Source organism: Pyrus communis, chromosome 9, assembly GCF_041283825.1.
Source record: "Pyrus communis isolate YQ-2024b chromosome 9, ASM4128382v1, whole genome shotgun sequence".
NCBI lineage: Eukaryota > Viridiplantae > Streptophyta > Magnoliopsida > Rosales > Rosaceae > Pyrus > Pyrus communis.
This window is the reverse complement of record NC_142573.1, coordinates 27437685-27458090: the sequence shown is the minus strand read 5'-3', so window position 1 is coordinate 27458090 and position 20406 is coordinate 27437685. Positions and strand designations below refer to the sequence as shown.

The window sequence follows — 20406 nt, the reverse complement described above, 5'->3', positions numbered from 1 at the left end:
TGAGCAACTTAGGAATGCAAAATACGATGTGACTAGTTGGGTATGTGAAAGTCTTTTTGCAAAACCGAACAAGATTCCATTATATGTTACAGCATATCCTCTAAATGAATTTGAAGATGAACACCCAATTGCATGCAGTTCCCCATCACCAACAGTGGCAATTCAAGAGAATGATGACATTTTGGGTGATGAACAACCAAGTCAAGTTCTTCAAGACAATGCCCAGATTAGTAAGACTTCAATAGATGTGAGTTTTGAGTTTACTGATGACTATCATGACAATACCAATTTTGATAATGTGCAGACTTATATCATATAGTTGATCTAAATGCCAAGTCATGCACATGTAGGAGTTTGATCTCAACCAACTTCCATGTATCTATGCAACTGCTGCATGTCGAATTCACAACACATCAGTGTACAATATGTGCTCCAAATTCTACACAGCCAATGCAATTGTGTTAGCGTATACGAAGCCCATTTGGGCGGTTGGAAACAAGAGTGAATGGAGTGTGCCGGAAGAGGTGCAAAATAGAGTTGTGTTACCTCCAATTAGACAAGTTGTATCTCGAAGACGCAAGACAAACAGAATCTCATCTTAGGGGGAGGAAAGGATAGTGAAGAAGTGCAATCGCTATGGTGGGACAGGCCACAATCGCCAAACTTGCAAGAATCCAATTAGACTCCATTCCAGCACATGATGTAAATATTTTTGTTTGGGATTTATTACATTATTGGCTTTTATATTATTCGAGATTTATCACATTATTGGCTTTTATGTTTTCAATCACCAATTTAGCAGAAAAACCTCACACAGATTTTAGCTTAAAAGAGTTTTTGCTCCTCTATTTTTATATTCAAATTTTGCTTTGGAGATTCAGTTCTTGATTAATTTTTATGTTTAGTTTACTTGGTTATCTTCAATTCTCACGTTCTCTAATTACATTTGAATATCTATATCTACTATATATATTGATAAAAATAAAATAAGAAGTGTAGGAAATGGAGGGGTTCGAGAGTAGGGGTATTGGGTAGTATTCAAGAGGCCACCTCTTTTATACTTCAAGATCTCAACTAATTGTTGTTTTTTCATGGTTAAGAGTAATGAGGAAATTTTTTGTCATTAAGGGTATATTAGTACTTTTACATCAAGTTTTGATTAGAATCATCATAAAACTAAAATAATGACTATAATTCTATATGGGGTCTAAAATATGGTTACTTTTCCAAATTTCCCAAAAATGAACTATTTCCTTAGCGATTTAATTAACATAGATCTCTCACTTCTATTATCATTTGGTTTTAGTTTAGAGAATTATTATTAGCATTCCAAAAATCACATTCTACACTCCTCACAAGTGTATTTTTCTTTCTAATTATAGAAAGTTTGGAGTGCCAAATGATTTTTTTAAAGTGCTAATAACAATTTTCTTAGTTTATATGCTCACGCTCTAACAGAAAATCCCTTAGACGCATATAGAAGGCCGGGCTCCCAGAAGAAAATGCCAACAATTACAAGGGTCCATGGTTTTGCACTGAGATTTACAGGCCCAACCACATACTGAAAAATGGCACCCTGCAAAACTCAGCAATGTGGAAAATTTAACAGTTAAAACTTACAGATTTCTCTGAGTTCCAGTTGTTTTGGCTATGAGAGCTTTATCCTTTAGGGTGCCACATATTGTCAATGAAGACTAGGGTTTCACTACCTGTACATGGGGATTACACATGCAGGATACTTCATATGGACGGCAGCCAATGCATAAACACAATAAATTTCTTCCCTACAACGTTAATCTACGTAAAAATCTGCCTGCCAATTGACCGTAGATGTACACACGTCCAAATACAAAGGGCAAGTAATTAAAGATCAGCCCTTAAAAGTTAATCTTCTGTAGAGTTCTCATATCCTTCAATGCCATAATTCTGGTATATCAAGCCTTGATTTACCTCCCACCATCTTTCTACATCTTTGTCAGCGAACTTTTTCTGGCTGCTAAACACAACGCCAAGTAGCAACGATAGTCCAGTTTAAATTGATAAGATTATAACACCAACATATATACAGTGTTCTTGGATAATAAGGTAACAAACAGGACAACAACTAAGCATTTTTTGCTTTGAAGAAAAGAGATGAATACGGATTTTAATCTAGAGGATGGAAATGCTCGTAAACAAACTAAACCTAATAATTGATAAGAAGAAGATATGTCCCAAACTTATATTGGTTACCTTCCATTCATTAATTCTAACATACATCATTAATGCGTAAGTATAGCCAGTAAGATCATTTTCAAAATAGTGATAACCTAGACATGGAATAATTCAGATAGAAAATACCTAAAATTCACTCGCTTTAACCCCCTTTGTCCATTTGGCAACACAACAAGCGTGAGATGCACTCCAGGTTCAAATTGTTCTACCCATTCAAGCTTTGCCGATTTAGTTTCCCTACCATGGGGTTCTGACTTCGGCATATCAGACAACACAGCAGGCGAATCCGATACACTATCTACTTCAGGAAGTGGTGTATTTGTATTTAGTGGCGTGAGTTGAGGAAGTTTTGTATCTATTCCATTGTTTGGTTGCTTTCCAGCAGACGCCTTTTCTGAAATAGTTTTAGTTTTAAGCTGCACAAAATAAATTATATGTACTTTCAGATCTTGTAAATTGAATATTTTGGTTTTTTCAATCATTTGAAGAAATGCAAGGTAGATGCATGATAAGTTTCCAATTTAGTGACTAGAAAGCCTACAAAGAAGGGGGAGTGAGAATCTAAGACTCTCATTAGCTGTATTTAAGGTAAGTTTATGTTTAAAACTTTAAAACCATGTGAAGCAACTCTCGTTGTTATGTATCAGGAAAGCATTTCAGAAAAGTTATATAAAGGATGGATAGAGGGGGAGTTACAAGATCCATATAGAAAGATTAATTATTTTGGGAAAATTCATCGACCAGAAAAAGATCCAAGGAAAGAAGCAAAATGGCTTCTCGAAGAGATTGAAAGTAGGATTATGAGTGTGCATAAACAAGGTAGAATTGTAAAAGTACAGATAATAAGAAGGGCCAGATATGAATAATATCGAATGATAAGGCAGCAAGTACAATTTCTACAAGTTCCATGCCATAGAGAAGTGTGTGACAACTGTAAAACATGGAACAAAAATGAAAATCAAGTCGTAAAAAGCAGGCATGAACTTCCTTCAAAAGCAAAATGGAAAGTCAGAGAGTGAAAAACGACAGCATTTTTATAAACATAACCCCCTAATTTTTAGGAGAAGCAACACATTTACCCTTAATGCCAAAGCTTTAATAACCTCCTTTGTTGCCTTACATGTAGCCGCTTCATCCCTTGCCAGAGACCATGTTTCCTCAGTCTTCTGCTCACATTCATGAATCTTCTGGCTTCCAATTTTGCATTTCCTTTCAAGGTTGTGTGCCTACTATGAGCAAAGTGAATGACAGATGCAAAAGATTATAAAAATATATTTTTATACAACTAGTTGAAAGAGTACAAACATCAGTTTAAGAAAAAGTTTATATAAAGTAGTAAAACTTGCCAAACCTTCCTAATTGCCTAAATGGTGACTGTAAGTTCAAAACTAGGAACCAAACACTGACAAGTTTTCATGTGTGTGCATACACCAAAGAATAAGAATAAAAATGGATACGAACATAAGCAACAAAATTAATAAGACAGAATCACCTCAACTGTCAGCCGCTGAATTTCTTCAATAAGCATCTCATCTGACATGGATATGCATTTCTCTGCATTAGTGGCACCGGACATTGTGGATTCTGAATGCACTGGGACGACGGAAGATAAATGATCTTTTGACAGAGAGTTAAGTGCTGTATAATTTTCTCTATAATACGGTTTAAATAGATCAGGGCATGAGACTTGGCCCCATCGTGGCTCTTCGCTCAAGGATGAAGAAGCCGGTTCTAGATGCTGCTGGTTTCCTTCTTGGTTTTTCATGGTGGTGGTCCTCACACGAGACTGGCGTTTCTTGTAACAAGCCTGTTTGATAGATAATAGATGACCGTACTTAGGTGTTTCTCCAGCCTTTTCTTCTTTCCCATCTGGGACTGACTTTTCTTCTGTCAATAGCTTCATGCTACTATGATTTTCTTGCTTGAATGATCTACACGAATGTGTAAGTTTCTGCAGATTGCTAAAGCATGAATCACAGACTCGAAAAGCCTTGCCTTTCTTGGGTGCCAGCAAAGAATCCATAGCCCTCTTACTGCTACAAGAATGGCAGAATAGAAGACCGCAATTGTAGCAGTTGTGCTTCTTCCTAGTAAACCCAAAAGGCAGGTTGCATCGATAACAAGCTGACTGGTCGCTGACAGAAATAGATTTGTGAAAGCAGATTGCAGCTGTTGAATTTGATCCACAAACAACACTTTCTACCTGCCTGTCTCTCAAAGCCTCCACAAAAGTTGGTGTGCTATGATCGTTGATATCACCTAATCCCAACTGTCCATTAGTCCCCTTTCCCCAGGTATAAACATTTCCTCTGGCTGTCAAAACAGCTATATGATATGAACCGGATGCTATTTCTCTAACAGACTCTTCTTTAAGCTTCCCTTCGACCAATGTGATTGATTTATCCTTGGCTTGAGCATTCCCTAACTGCCCATGTACTGAACTTCCAATTGTATAAACTGCACCTTTATTGGTAAGCCCAACAGTCAACATTCTTCCACAACAAACTTGAACAAAATCATGATCCACAAGCTGCCCAACGCAAGTTGGTAAAAGCTTCTTCTCATGATCCACATGTCCTAGCCTCCCTTTATCCCCATCACCCCATGTAAACAACTTCCCACCAATTGAATTGGACCTGAGACAATCAACCATGATTTCAACTACAGCAGCCATGTGCCATGAACCACACGAAGCAGATTTTACCCATAAACCCTTGAGAGATTCTACTTGCTTTGGTTGATAAACACTATCAAGATTTCCATGCCCCAGTACCCCAAAGGTTCCGTCTCCATATGTAAATAAATTCCCAGAAGTGGACACCATAGCTGTATGCCATTCCCCACAAGCGACATATGATACATTTATTTTATTCAACGGAACAGAAAGTTTATGCGGTAACCACTGACTGAAACTCTTCTCCTCGGCCTCTAAACTGGCACCGCAACTTGTGTCTCCCCATGTATAGAGCTCACCACAATGTGTCAGAGCGCATGTTTGATATTCACCACACGAAACAGATTTCACCTGGATCCCATTAAGGGAGTCAACAGGTTTAGGGTTGCTCACATCCATATTGATTTTGTGCCCTAGTCTTCCCCCATTAGCGTGACCCCAGCAGAACACTTCCCCCTGCTTCGTAACTACTGCAGCATGCTTCCCTCCTAAAGATATATTCTGTACATCCATCGTCATAGTTGTTTCTAATAACTTAGGCAGTAAAGAATCTGCTTGCAATCCACTTACATTCCCTCCAATACTTTCACCCCAGATCATGACATCTTTCAAAATATTGTCCTTTTCAATTCTTGAGGTTCCATAGGCATAGGAAACAAACCTGGGAGGTTCACAGTCGGCATCAGAATATATTCGCTTCCTCTTGAGATAATCTGATCCAATATATGGAGAATCTGGAACTGAGATGTCCATTACATTTTGCATATTTGATAGGACTGATTCCGACGAAAAAAAGCTATCAGAAGAAAAAGATATGCCATCAGAAATACACCTCTCAGAAGGTGTTAAAGTAGGACTCCTGCATACGCTTCTCACCTTCAAAAAAATCAATAGACGAAAAATTGAATGATGGTTAAAAATGCATCTCCTAACATGGTCTAACTAAATTAAAACTAAACTCAGATATTGATATGCTACTTATTGAACAATAGAATAGTTGGAGAAACGAGAAAAATGTAAAAGGTATAAAAACCTGGGAGAACTCGTTGCCATCATCCACTATTCCAAGAGTTTGCCTTCTCCTAAAAAGACCTGCCGGACTATTTAGACAACTTTGCACCTGTCTGAAACTCCCCAAATTATTAAGTGGTCTAGGATGGCGATGCAGGGATATTAAAGCCCTCAACCCTAAAATCCAAAGATCACATTGGATTTCATCTTTGCACATCTATATAAAATGAACAATAAAGATTAATGAGATACAATGAGCAAAGGAACTACTGATCGTAAGGCATTGAAGAAATAGACTTAAATCGAGACATCAGATTACCAGATCAAGTGAACATTCACTGTGTGCATAGACAATTGAAAATGATTGACCCTTCCTTTCTGGTTCCAGTTTCCCCTGTAAACTAACCTGTCATAAGTGGAACCGCCTATGATATAGAGCAAAGAAGCATATTGCTAAACAATGTGTGATGTTAAGAGTTAAATAAAACAAGTTAAAATCTGACGTCAATCTGAATTACATACTGTCCACTGCCCGGGTATAATTTTTGTGACTGAGCTCAATTTCAATTGCCTTTCCTTCTTTCTGGAACACCATATCAAAAACTTCTCATCCTGACATCCAGAAAAAAGTGAAACTCAGGTATCCATCATTACTCTGCTTGGTAGCAATAAAGGGACTAAAACTAGTAACTGGATCAACGTTTGTACTGCTATCAAGGGGATATGAACCAATTGATTGTCAGATTCCAATTCTAACTTCAAAAAAGAGTAGCAATGCAAGTAGCACGAAAGTTGAATACTGATTAATAGATCATACAGATTTGGTAAATAGGACATCAGCATGTAAAATAGTTCCTCTTCATGCTGGATTTTAATGAACATGTTCAAAACAATTGCCGAGAAATACGTTTTCCAAGCTGGCAATATTGTAGACTATAAATCTTACAGCACCCTCCTGGTAATCAATCACCACATCGCAAATGTGTAAAAGTTAAGCTATAACAAAGGTTTTGCGGTTGGCCAAGAAAATGTTACACAGTGTAGAAAGGTTAAGCAAGTTGTTTGATAATATGCCATAGAAAATGGTCTAAAATCTTAAATTAACCCCATGAGAGTCAGTCCCATGGGATTTTTTCTGGGCTGAGGATACCTTTGTTACCAACCAAAAGACAATTGTAATAATACATTTAAGTAGTGTTCTGCAGAAACAGACAGCTCAATCAAATTTCATGAGCATTGATCCAGAGCTACAAGAAGATTGTACATATTGAAATAATTGATACCAAGTTACAGTACAGAAGTCTACCGTGGAAAGCCGGAAAGGGCAGAACTTGGGCTTCCCTCTTCGTCCATATTTCAGCAGATAAGCACCCCTCTTCATAGAGACAACTGCCTGTTCAAACATCAAAATGGAATTTTTTACCGGACATAAAGCGAAAATCAGACGAGAAGGAGAGCTTGGGAAAATGGGAAGAGAAGACTCAAAGACTTCAATCTATTTCTTACTCAACTTGCTTAAAATTCACAATATTATCAAAATAACGGTAAACATGCGACTAGAATCTTAAAATTATTATATTATTCTAACAAGTAGATGGTTCCCCACACAACTTTTGGTTCTATGGATTCATATCAACTCGCAACGTATTTGAAATCCCAAAAGAGATATCTTCAAAGAAAATAATTTTTAACTTAAAGAACTGCAATTAAAATATGATTATTTTACTAAACAAAGGCTTCAAATCAGTTGTATCTCCAGACTTCAGTGATATATGGTTAAACAACTGAAAAGAAATGTGAATTGTACCACAAGAAAAATTCTGAAGTACCAATAAACGATACTAAATCCCATAAATATTAAAAGAAAATTGATGTAAAAGATGCAGAATTTAAATACATTGATGGATATGATGAGGATGGAAAAAGGAAAAAAGAAGGGTAAGCAGAGGAAACCTGTTGTACTGCTCTGTCAAATGCAACAGTTGACAAAGAATGTTCGTCCATTTCTGTTTTTTGGAGAGAGAAAGAGAGGAGAAGAAGAAGAAGAAGAAAGGCTTGAATTTCCCCACAGAATCAGAGAACGTGTGAGAAGCAAGAATGCAGTGATGGGTCAGTCAGTCTGACCACTTTAAACTTTTTTTTTAAAAAAAAAGCAATAATAATGATAATAGAGGCAAAAATGAGTGACAGATTATGTTTCCTTTATGGTGTTTTTTTCCTTTTGTTTTCTATTTTGTAGGACTGCATTGGTTGTTATATGATTAAGATAAGCGAGAGGAACTACACATGAATCTTATATTTTTCTAATGTATTAAAAGATTAAGCGAGTTAAATTACACATGAATGTTTGGTATTGGGGTGATTATGCAACCTACCCTTTTCCCTTGCTTAGAGCAATTGAAAATAACATAATCTTTTTTTTTTTTTAGTACATCGATATTTTTAGGGAATGAGAAGTTCAACTAAGTCACACAATAGGCAGTCTAATTTGATATCGAATTCGTCATCCATAAGATTCGAACCTAAAACCTCTCACTTCCAAGTGAAGAGGAATACCACCAAACCATAGTACTGAGTGGCCATAATCTTGTTTTTTAAATATGGATTTGATAAAATTTGATTCTGTAACGCCATATTTTAGTGCTTTCCTAATGGGAAAAGGTTAGAGTTTAGGGATGCATAATTATAGGAGCACAGTTAGGGATGAATCAGCACAAAATTAAGGGTACCTTAAAGAATGAAATCAAATTTGTATTTTGACTCCTTAATCTGCCACCGAAGACAAAATTGATTTTGACTTTTTATACATGGATATCCTGTTAGTAATCTGAACCAAATCTTCTATTTACATCAATTTGTATAAGGGAGCACCCACACGCCCTTCAGATAGCACAGAAGTTGAAGTTGGAGGGGTGAAATTTGATGGGAACCTTGCTACTTGCGGTTTGGCTCTCTATTTATATTGCTTGTAACTTAGAATTATAAATTACAGATAACGTATATACACTATATAAATTTCATAAGCATAACCGTTCAATTTCTTAATCTTCATTTGAAGATCATATTTACAAAGAATCTTTTGGATCATATATGTGTATGCATCCAAATGGAGCTCTCCCCTTATCTCAATTGGATAATTCACATATCCCACCCCTTGAAAAAGTTTGGCATTGAGACCTTCAACGATTAAGCAATGAAAGCCTCGACAGTCTCAGCGTCGGAAAGGAGAGAGAACTATTTGGAGAGGAGGAGGTAGGTTGGGTTTGAGGAAGAGGGAGGATGAGCCTAAGAGGTGGTTTGAGTGAGAGTGAGTAATGCAAAATAAAGGGGGAACAAAAGTATTGAGTTAGGGTTTAGCAGGTTAAAAGAAAAATACAGAAAGACACCAAACTCATCTAAAACCAAAAGAAACAGAAAAATACCGCAAATTCATTTGACTTCAAACATTGTAGTACATTAAAGAAAAATACATAAGACACTACTGCAACAATTTTCTTAAATGCAAACGATATTCTACAAAACACTGCCACAATTTTCTTAAATGCAAGCGATATTCTACAAACACTGCAACTTTACTTAAAGAGAGAGACCAAAATTACAAAATCATAACTTGTCACAAAGTTCCATTTATTTCGCTGAAAACAAAAGTTTTCAAACTGTCCCCCTTGAGAAGACTCATTTTCCTATTCTCATACGTTACAGCAACTGATCAAGAAGGAAAATGATTATTTGTTCCTTATTTTTCAAAGTATTAGAACAGAAATTAAGAAATCAAATACACAAAGTACTAGTAAATCCGATCATCAACGAAGTAAGGATTTTCGATATCTATTCAAAACCCATCATCTTTTTGAGATTGATGACGAATTCATAGACTTTTTCTGGGTCTGGAATGACTTTGGCTACTGTCTTTCTCTGCATGCACCTATTAATCCAAGCTGACAACTTTGGTGCGTGGTCTTCAACCTTGAAGTTTCCAAATATTTCATATGCAGAGAACCAGCTCGTTATACCGATCGTTATGATGTCAACGAAACCAAAGCTATCTCCACCGAAGAAATCTTTGTCCCCGAGAAATTTCTCTAGCTGCTTTAAGACTTCTATGAAGTCTTTTACAGCTACCTCTTGTGCTTCTCCTTTGGTCCTCCATATACTGCTTCCTGCATCGAACAGCTTCATGTATACAGTCATGAAGTTAGACCTATGTATACAAACATGCTGCTTACTATTGGGTCATCAAGGTTTGGTTACCCAATGATATGACAGTAATACTGTGTCACTTGTTAAAAATGTAAGTTCATATTTGCATGATTAAAAAGCTCATTTTTGTTCACCATTAGTGTATCCTCATGTCACTAATTGATAGAAATAAATAAGATTCAAAGTGATCAAACGTAGATTTTGAATACTTAAAAATCCGAACATTTAGTAAACGAATTTGATAACAAAAAAGAAACATCGACCGAAGAGAGGACCTAATCAAATCTCAAATCGTATATAAAAGAAACCAATTAACCTTTTTGTCAATGTAGTCGGCCTGGAACTTGGCCTGAGCACGAGCATAAGGGGAAGATGGGAGCAATGGTGGAGAAGCCCAGGTCTCATCAACGTAGCCGACGATGATGCTTGACTCACACACTGGTTTTCCCTTGTGAAGCAGAACGGGCACCTTGGTGTAAATCGGGTTGGATGTGAGCAGCAGCTCACTCTTGCCTCCAAATAGATCTTCAGCTCTCTCTTCATATTGGATGCCCTTTTCCTCCAACGCAATTTTCACCCTCATGCAGAAGGGGCTAACCCAGCAGTCCAAAAGAACAACATCTTCCGTCAACATCTTTATCGATTCTCCCCTGTGTATATGATTTTCTTGAGTTTGTGGTATATAACACAATGAGGAAGATGTGGAGGACTTTATAGGGAGTGTGTGCTCTTAATTAAATTGCTTAATTAGGAGATGGAATTTTCGATGTTTTATGAGGTGTTCTTGTTTTGCCCTCCAAAGAGGATAAACTCTTGTAAGTTTGTTAATTTAATACATGTTAACTAGCGTTAAGTGTTTGTCAGTTGGAGCTAACTATGCTTCAAGAAAGGTTTTGTCTTAAGAGTATGGAGTATATATCTAGCTAGAAAGCCGGCTCACAAGAAGTTTCAGGTTTTGATCGACAGGTAAATCTCTTGATTATTTGTTGGTATCTCTTTGTTAGTCTGCAGAGAAACTGATGCGTGATTTATACGCACACAAATTAAACCCTCTTTTCGTCAAATTGTAGTATAAGTATAAGTAGGGATCGTTCTGGACCGGGGATTAGGAGGGATTGTTAATCACTTGGATTTGACTCAAAAACGTAAAAACGCAATATAAAACACTAAATTAGACTCAAAGAATGTAAAACTAAACTTTAAAACTCTAAAACAAACCAAGAACTCAAAATGCTTTTAAAAAACACAAACTAAAATGATTTCTAACTAAATTGACATTAAAGTAAAGGGGGATTTAAGTTTATACGAAATTAAATTAAATGAACAAATTAAAACAGAATGTAAATATGAAATTGATGAAATGGAATGAATGGATGATAGAATAGCTAAGGGGGTCATCTCCACATATGTTACACTTGCATAATAAAAAGATTTCGAATCACCCCCTAGCTAAGGGGGGGTTTAGTTCCTCATACAAAACAAAGAGAATTAAAATTAAACATTGAAATCAAAGAAACACCTAAACATTCCAACAACTCAAACTTGAATTGTATGAACGTTTAGGCCTTCTTCTCTTCCTCTTTATTGTAGCATAAGGTCTAAGGATAGTTGGTTTGGGGGAATGGAAGTGTGGAATGGAGTGAGGAGTGATGGAAATGGAAAGATGGTTTTTGGATTCTAAGGGAGACTCACGGCTAAGAGAGAAAGGGATGTGTTTGTGGTGTGTTGTGTATGAAATGAGATGTCCATGAATGAATGAATGCAAGGGTATTTATAGGAGTAGTGGAGGGAACATATGGCTATGTCATTTGTAGGTGAAGTAGGTGGATGTTGTAGGTGAAGTGGATGTTGTAGGTGAAGTAGGTGGATGTTGTAGGTGAAGTAGGTGGATGTTGTAGGTGAAGTGGATGTTGTAGGTGAAGTAAGTGGATGTTGTAGGTGAAGTAGGTGGATGTTGTAGGTGAAGTAGGTGGATGATATTTTAAGTGATAAGTGATAAGTGATATGATATGTGGTTATGATATGATAAGTGGTTAAGTGGTGATGATAAGTGATAAGTGATTAAGTGATATGATATGTGGTGATGATAAGTGATAAGTGCATGTGGGTTAACTAATGAAGGAAATGCATGTGCAATGACAATGTGTTAGAATGGATGTGTGTTATGCATGGCATGATTGGGATTAGGAAAGGTTTAAATGTCCTAAAACTAAAGAGAACAAGGTTCCAACACTTTGGCTCCAATTAGGTCTTCAATTTCGTCCAACACTTTGGCTTCAAGCATAAGCTATCCGTCCTTAGCCCAAAAGTGCTCCAAAAGTCCCCAAAATGCATCTTTTTGCTCCTTTAGCCCTTTGGACCTACAAACACACGAAAATAGCTTAAAGTACTAAAATAACTAAAGAAACATAACGTAAATGTACAAGAACAAGCCATTTAAGTCGCATAAATATGCTCCTATCAAATACCCCCACACTTAGCTTTTGCTAGTCCTCGAGCAAAACAGAAAAACAAAACAAAAAGAACAAAACACAACCTACACCTTCCAACAATCGTCTCACGGATTTCCAATGCACAAGACAAGTTAAAAATCATTATTCCCACATATTTTAGCCATCTTGACACTTAAGTACATTCTTAATCATAGTCACCACATACTAATTCACAATTAAGCATTTAAAACTATATTTTGAATGTAGTAACATGCCTTAGAGAATTTGCTCAATTCCTTACAAGATATGCTCTCGTTTTTCACACAGATTTTCTGACTACACACCCTAAACTAGTTATATGTGAGAAGATTGATGTAATCATAAAAACGAACACTCACATATATGTATTTCAAAGGAAGCAATTTCTGGAGTTAATAAGCATGTTTAGATATGATCTCATGAATGGAATGCTACTACTTAGACGCGAGAACCAGTGATACCATATGCTCATACCAAGTTCAAACTCCACAAATTGAAATACACAACACTCAAGATAGAAGTCAAGGGTTGTAACGGGGCTTGGGGTATGTGGATAACAAAGAAGGGATATGGAAAACAAAGGTTTTTAAAGAAATAGTGAGCAAAGCATTTGAATCAACTTAGAATTCACTTTTGAATGAAAACTCAACTTTTGAACAAAAAGGGAGGATTTAGACAATTTACGCCCAGAATTGGTGTTTTGGAACCTTTCTTCAATCACTTATTCTTTCATTTTTTTTTTTTTCAAGCTCTTTTTTTTTTTTCTTTCTTTCTTTCTTTTCTCTTTTTTCTTTCTTTTCTTTTGAATCTCAAAACATCAACACTTAAACATTCTCTCCCCCACACTTATTTTCTTTCATAATGTAACTCAAAAGGAATTCAATTAAGTCATGCTCACTATCTTTTAAGAACAAGGGTGGGGATTGTCCTAAACTAGGCTAGGTGAGGAAAATGTGGGTAAACAAAGAATAAAGGCTAAACAAGGCTCAACGGGGTTAAAACTTACAACATATACGAAGTATGGGAAGTAAGGCTATTTGGCTATGGTGGTGGTCACTACACAACTTCTTCTTGAATATGTGTTATGCAAATCAATAACATGCTTTGAATGAAATGGGCATGAGTTCTAGCATTTGGAACTATATGATAAAACGCCTTCTAAGTAGTAACCAAGCAAAGAATAATGAGATCATGCAACGACTTTAGAAAACAAGAAATCACAGATTATACTCTCCAAAGAACGTTATAGGCTCAAGTCTCTCAGGGTTGTAGCGTTTGTTTGAGTTCCTTCCTTCAAGCATGTTACAAAAACGAATTTTTTTTTCTTTTATGATTGCATGTGAAGTCATACATTATAACCATAACCAAGCATATACCAAGAGTAAATCAAACTTTTCTCTATGTTTATAACTCTTTCTAACCGTCATGCAATTATAAACCAAATCCTTATCATTGTGTTGGAAGGTACCCTAAGACACAAACACACACACAAAAACAACTTTAAAACAACTCTTTTTGGGTTTTTCAAAACAATTTTTCAAATTTTTATGGGATTTTCGAATTATAAAACAAAACACACTAAAACACTCTAAAACAACTTAAAAACACCTTAAAATAGCAAGGAACAACATTAGAAGTTATGGTGGATAAAACCCTACGAATTTGCATCAAAACACTTTAGTTACCCCCCCCCCACACTTAAATCAAACATTGTCCTCAATGTTTTAAGCATAGATTCACACAAAACATAAGTAAACACACAAAAAGCAACTAAACATATTAAACATGGCATAATGTAATTAACAAAGAGAAGAGTTTAGGGACGCAAATCTGGTTATGGAGTGTAAATTCCCTCTTCTCCTTGGTGATTACATTGAGGCTTTGATCTTTGTGATTCCACAGGCTTACTCTTGAACTGGTTTCTGCCCATCGTTGATTTTCCTTTGTGCTACTTCTTGAACTGGGCAGCAGGATGGTTCTTTTGGTTTCCCCCGAAGGTCTGAGCTTCCTCCTGTTATCTGTTTCTTTGTTCAATCTTTGGAGGAGTGGTCCCTTCTCTGGAAGTGTAACAACCGTTGAAGATGACTACTCGAGAGCAACGCTAGGTAAGCAATCAGGAATAGATTCCAGGCAGTTGGCTCCAGATCGGAAGACTGACTCCAAGTGCCGGCTGATTGCTTCTTTTACTTTGCCATGCAAGTAAGAACAAGGACAAAGAAAAAGACAGGGAAAGAGCATGATATGAGATACTTTTGCTTTTGACCTTGATGATATGAGATACCTTTGCTTTGAAGAAGCGGTGAATGAATCAGCACATGCTTCAATCCGCCGTTTCCTCCTGGGTCATATGTACTCCAGGCATCTGGTATCATCTTTGGGGAAGAAGAAAGAATTGAGTATTTTGAAAGGCTTTGCTGGGAGTGCGCCCTCAGAGGTGAGGGAGAGTTGGGCATTTTCTTCAGGTTTGCCCTGCCATAAAAGACGAAGGTCGACATATATAGAGATAATATCAAGTGGTGGTACTTTTTACCCTTGTCGACAAACGTTTTGATCCCGCAAATCCGGCTCTTTGAAATAGTGGCGCCTCTTCGATCTTTGAATACGCCTCTTCGATTTCTGAGCAGGCGCCCCTTCGATTTCTGAACGACGCCCCTTCGCTTTCTGAACGACACGTGGTAGTGCAGATGCGGCTCCTTTTGACAAAGCTGCACGCGTCTTCTGAAAAGCAGAGAAAGCGTCGCCGAACTTTGCGCTTGTCGGCTAAAGATGTGTAGATGCGATGATGGCCTCCACGTGTTTTCAGCTTTGTCAGAAATCTTTTGACAAAGTTGAACGCGTTTTCTGAAAAGCCGAGGGAGCGTCGCCTAAATTACGCCGGAAAATCTGGCTCTTTGAATCGGTGGACGCGTCGTCTTGGCTTTTTATAGAGCTATCAATCACCCCTACACACACACTCTGAAGATTTCCCATTCCTGAAACTCGACTCCAGCCCTTTGTGAAATTTTAACTCCATCCACCCCTTCTCTTTGAACATCGTTGAAAAAAAATGGCGAACTCATCGAACCTTAGCTTAGATTTGAGTCTCAGCAGCGATCCAGTTGCGCCCCGTCAAGGTAATGTATGGCGCCCTTCTTTTTTATCTTCTAACGGTCCTCTTTCAGGTGAAGACTCTGTGATGCAGGACGCCACAACAGCTACAATAGTAGCTAAAAACCTCCTCACTCCAAAAGATAGTAGGCTGCTGTCAGGACGGTCCGATGAGTTGGCCGTTCAAGAGTCCCTCGCACTTAGTGTTCAGTGTGCGAGTTCTGTGTCCAACATGGGCCAACGCCTGCTTGCTCGGTCCCGCCAAGTGGAATCGTTGATGGCAGAGGTGGAAAGACTTAAGCAAGAGATCCAGCAGCTTAAGTACGAGAATAGAAGTTTGCATGTGCTTGCAAATAACTATTCGTCGGGGATGAAGAGGAAGCTTGATGAGCTGCAAGAATCTGAGGGTCGAATTCACAGTGACCGTCAAAGGCTTGCGTCTTATCTCCAGAGGCACCTTTTTCCTGGGTCATCCAGCGCTTGGCCAAGTATTGAGGCCTGGAATGCTCTAGCTCCGATGCCTTCCGCTCCGTTGGCTTCCGCTCCGATGCCTCCCGCTTCTATGCCTCCCGCTTCTGCGCCTCGTAGTGGGGCTTCACGCAAACAACCTTTGTGAAGCTCCACCTTTTTCCATGTTTAGTATCTTTCTATCTCTCTTTTTTTTTTTTTTTTTTTTTTTTTTATTATTTTTTTTTTATTAACATAAATAAAATCAAACGGCATGGAATTGGTCCTTGAATGGAAGGTGATACTTGAAGTGAACCGGCAATGGTTTGAATTCTAGTGTAGGTGCCTGATTCATAAAAAACAGCAAGTTAGTATAAAATGTAAAGGAATTTGAAAAAAACTTACTTGTTTTGTCCGACAAGAACTCAATGACAAACACCACTCCTTTGAAAGTTTCAGGGATATTGGACTTGGCCAGATTGCAAGTGATGGTTATGACTTGTCCAATGTCATCAAATTTAACTTCTTTGGATTTTGTGGTTTCAAGAACGTCCTCTTTGATGAATTCATGACATTCCCTACTTGTCACCTTTGAAAGGGCTTCCAAGATGTCTTTTTCACCTTCTTCTTCCTTGAAAGTCATGAATCTGCAAGGAAGAGATTTGCAATCCCTCCTAATCCCCGGCAACGGCGCCAAAATTTGATGCGTGATTTATACGCACACAAATTAAACCCTCTTTTCGTCAAATTGTAGTATAAGTATAAGTAGGGATCGTTCTGGACCGGGGATTAGGAGGGATTGTTAATCACTTGGATTTGACTCAAAAACGTAAAAACGCAATATAAAACACTAAATTAGACTCAAAGAATGTAAAACTAAACTTTAAAACTCTAAAACAAACCAAGAACTCAAAATGCTTTTAAAAAACACAAACTAAAATGATTTCTAACTAAATTGACATTAAAGTAAAGGGGGATTTAAGTTTATACGAAATTAAATTAAATGAACAAATTAAAACAGAATGTAAATATGAAATTGATGAAATGGAATGAATGGATGATAGAATAGCTAAGGGGGTCATCTCCACATATGTTACACTTGCATAATAAAAAGATTTCGAATCACCCCCTAGCTAAGGGGGGGTTTAGTTCCTCATACAAAACAAAGAGAATTAAAATTAAACATTGAAATCAAAGAAACACCTAAACATTCCAACAACTCAAACTTGAATTGTATGAACGTTTAGGCCTTCTTCTCTTCCTCTTTATTGTAGCATAAGGTCTAAGGATAGTTGGTTTGGGGGAATGGAAGTGTGGAATGGAGTGAGGAGTGATGGAAATGGAAAGATGGTTTTTGGATTCTAAGGGAGACTCACGGCTAAGAGAGAAAGGGATGTGTTTGTGGTGTGTTGTGTATGAAATGAGATGTCCATGAATGAATGAATGCAAGGGTATTTATAGGAGTAGTGGAGGGAACATATGGCTATGTCATTTGTAGGTGAAGTAGGTGGATGTTGTAGGTGAAGTGGATGTTGTAGGTGAAGTAGGTGGATGTTGTAGGTGAAGTAGGTGGATGTTGTAGGTGAAGTGGATGTTGTAGGTGAAGTAAGTGGATGTTGTAGGTGAAGTAGGTGGATGTTGTAGGTGAAGTAGGTGGATGATATTTTAAGTGATAAGTGATAAGTGATATGATATGTGGTTATGATATGATAAGTGGTTAAGTGGTGATGATAAGTGATAAGTGATTAAGTGATATGATATGTGGTGATGATAAGTGATAAGTGCATGTGGGTTAACTAATGAAGGAAATGCATGTGCAATGACAATGTGTTAGAATGGATGTGTGTTATGCATGGCATGATTGGGATTAGGAAAGGTTTAAATGTCCTAAAACTAAAGAGAACAAGGTTCCAACACTTTGGCTCCAATTAGGTCTTCAATTTCGTCCAACACTTTGGCTTCAAGCATAAGCTATCCGTCCTTAGCCCAAAAGTGCTCCAAAAGTCCCCAAAATGCATCTTTTTGCTCCTTTAGCCCTTTGGACCTACAAACACACGAAAATAGCTTAAAGTACTAAAATAACTAAAGAAACATAACGTAAATGTACAAGAACAAGCCATTTAAGTCGCATAAATATGCTCCTATCAGAAACCATAATATAAATTACAAAATAAGAACAAACCAGCTGCTCTGAAGTTGAGTTGCTTGTCCACCATTTTGTGATTACCGTAGTTTTTGTAACCATTCATCCTATTTATCATTGGCTAAAACATAATCTCCACACAATACGGTTGCATTTCATCAATTCACGTATACCCACAATTTAACAATTTTGATAAAAATTAACATTTTCACATCATCTTCCTAGGTGTTCATCTACCCCTTCGGACCTGAACTTCTGTCTCGTAATCGCATCTTCTAATTAGAGCGTCTGTAGGCCTTCATTTCACATGTCCAAACCACCTTAACTGATTTTCTCTTATCTTTCCTTCAATCTCGGCTACTCCTACTTTACCTCATATATCCTCATTCCTAATCCTATCCTTTCTCGTGCGCCCACACATCCAACGAAGTATTCTCATCTCTGCTACACTCATTTTATCTACGTGTTGATGCTTCACCGCCGAACATTCCGTGCCATAAAGCATTGATGGCCTTATTGCCGTCCTATAAAATTTCCCTTGAGTTTTAGTGGCATACGACAGTCGCACAACACACCTGATGCACTCTTCTACTCAGGGCCCTCTCTGATATTTTGGGGGCCCTATACAAAATTTATAAAGGGGCCATTTTTTAAGATAATTTTAAAAAAAATAAAAAATAAAAAAAAACATAGGACAATATATTGGTGCTAGAAAGCAATAATTTAAATCAAAACAAACTTTAAGACTCACCAAGTGTAAGTTTACAAATGTCACATAAATAATAGGTAAAAAAAAGTTACAAACATAACCTTTACTAAATAATAAAAAAACAGTTTAATCTTAAGCAACCAAATAAGAAATAAAAGCTTAAAAAAGCTCTTAATTTTGAAGTTTGACTTGAATATATAGCATTATTATATAATAAAATTGAAAAGAAAAATCGTTTTTAAGGAGTTATTATTTGCACTCCAAATATTTCATTATGCACTTCAAATTTTCATATTTAGAAAGAAAAAAATTACACTTATAAGAAGTGCACAATGAGATTTCAACGTGCTAACAAAATTCTTTCTAAAATTTACACTTATAAGAAGTGCACAATGAGATTTTCATGTACTAACAAAAGTAATTTTTTTTAATATATAAAATTATTACATATAAATATAAGGTAACAAAATTTTTTAGAAGCCCTTCATGTGACATCCCACATCGCCCAGGGGAGTAATCCTTAAATGTATATTCCCATCCTTACCTAGCACGAGGCCTTTTGGGAGCTCACTGGCTTCGGGTTCCGTAGGAACTCCGAAGTTAAGCGAGAAGGGAGCTAGAGCAATCCCATGATGGGTGACCCACTGAGAAGTTGCTCGTGAGTTCCCAAAAACAAAACCGTGAGGGAATGGTAAGCCCAAAGCGGACAATATCGTGCTACGGCGATGGAGCAGGCTCGGGAAGTGATCCGCCCCGGGCCGGGATGTGACACTTCAAATTTAGGGGCCCTGTGCGATTGCACATTTTGCTCCCTTTCAACGCCGCCTCTGCTTCTACTTCATCCATCCAGCTTGTATTCTATGGTTGAGGTCTCCATCCAACTCTCTATTCTTTTGCAAGATAGATCCTAGGTGGCGAAAGCTGTCGCTCTTTGGTATTTCCTGATCTCCAATCCTCACCCCCAACTCATTTGAACCTCCGTTCGCACTGAACTTGCACTCCATATATTCTATCTTTGACCGACTTCGATGAAGACCTTTAGATTCCAACACTTCTCTCCAAGGGTTAAGCTTCGCATTGACTCCTTCCTGAGTTTCATCTATTAACACTATATCGTCTGCAAAAAGTATACACCAAGGAATATCTTCTTGAATATGTCTCATTAACTCATCCATTACCAATGCAATAAGGTAAGGACTTAAAGATGAGCCTTGATGTAACCCTATAGTTATGGGAAAGTTTTTGGTTTGTCCTTCGTGAGTTCTTACTACAGTCTTTGTTCCATCATACATATCCTTTATAACTTGGATATATGCTACTCGTACTCATTTCTTCTTTAAAATCCGCAAAGAATGTCTCTTGGGACCCTATCATACATTTTTTTTTCCAAATCTTTAAATACCATGTGCAAATCCTTTTTCATATCTCTATATCTTTCCATAAATCTTCG

At 37.3% G+C, this 20406-nt stretch overlaps 2 protein-coding genes across 7 annotated transcripts; both read right to left on the bottom strand.

Annotated features, from left to right (window-relative positions):
• Nucleotides 1-1512: 1512 nt before the first annotated feature.
• Nucleotides 1513-8007, bottom strand: LOC137740772 (Regulator of chromosome condensation (RCC1) family with FYVE zinc finger domain-containing protein). 6 transcript variants are annotated; one of them, XM_088699504.1, is made up of 9 exons: nucleotides 7853-8007; nucleotides 7206-7292; nucleotides 6422-6511; nucleotides 6219-6305; nucleotides 5922-6116; nucleotides 3707-5764; nucleotides 3294-3440; nucleotides 2341-2630; nucleotides 1513-1996 (listed from the first exon to the last, which is right to left on the bottom strand). In XM_088699504.1, the coding sequence occupies exons 1-9, from the start codon at nucleotides 7901-7903 to the stop codon at nucleotides 1885-1887; spliced, it is 3117 nt and encodes a 1038-aa protein (XP_088555630.1). In that variant the 5' UTR covers nucleotides 7904-8007; the 3' UTR covers nucleotides 1513-1884. The 6 variants fall into 6 exon arrangements, with proteins under 6 accessions (XP_088555630.1, XP_088555631.1, XP_088555632.1 ...); XM_088699505.1 differs by having other exon boundaries at nucleotides 1513-1993; XM_088699506.1 differs by having other exon boundaries at nucleotides 2456-2630.
• A 1445-nt stretch (nucleotides 8008-9452) lies between these two features.
• On the bottom strand, nucleotides 9453-12090 carry LOC137738838 (putative glutathione S-transferase parC). The gene is made up of 2 exons (XM_068478309.2): nucleotides 10416-12090; nucleotides 9453-10072 (listed from the first exon to the last, which is right to left on the bottom strand). The coding sequence occupies exons 1-2, from the start codon at nucleotides 10731-10733 to the stop codon at nucleotides 9728-9730; spliced, it is 663 nt and encodes a 220-aa protein (XP_068334410.2). The 5' UTR covers nucleotides 10734-12090; the 3' UTR covers nucleotides 9453-9727.
• Nucleotides 12091-20406: the final 8316 nt, after the last annotated feature.

Coding starts and splice junctions, on each gene's coding strand:
- LOC137740772 (XM_088699504.1), bottom strand. CDS start 7,903: ATGGACGAACATTCTTTGTCAACTGTTGCATTTGACAGAGCAGTACAA. Junction 6,117..6,218: donor GTGAATGTTCACTTGATCTG/GTAATCTGATGT, acceptor CATTTTATATAG/ATGTGCAAAGATGAAATCCA. Junction 1,997..2,340: donor TTAAAGCGAGTGAATTTTAG/GTATTTTCTATC, acceptor CGTTGTGTTTAG/CAGCCAGAAAAAGTTCGCTG.
- LOC137738838 (XM_068478309.2), bottom strand. CDS start 10,733: ATGTTGACGGAAGATGTTGTTCTTTTGGACTGCTGGGTTAGCCCCTTC. Junction 10,073..10,415: donor CCGACTACATTGACAAAAAG/GTTAATTGGTTT, acceptor GTATACATGAAG/CTGTTCGATGCAGGAAGCAG.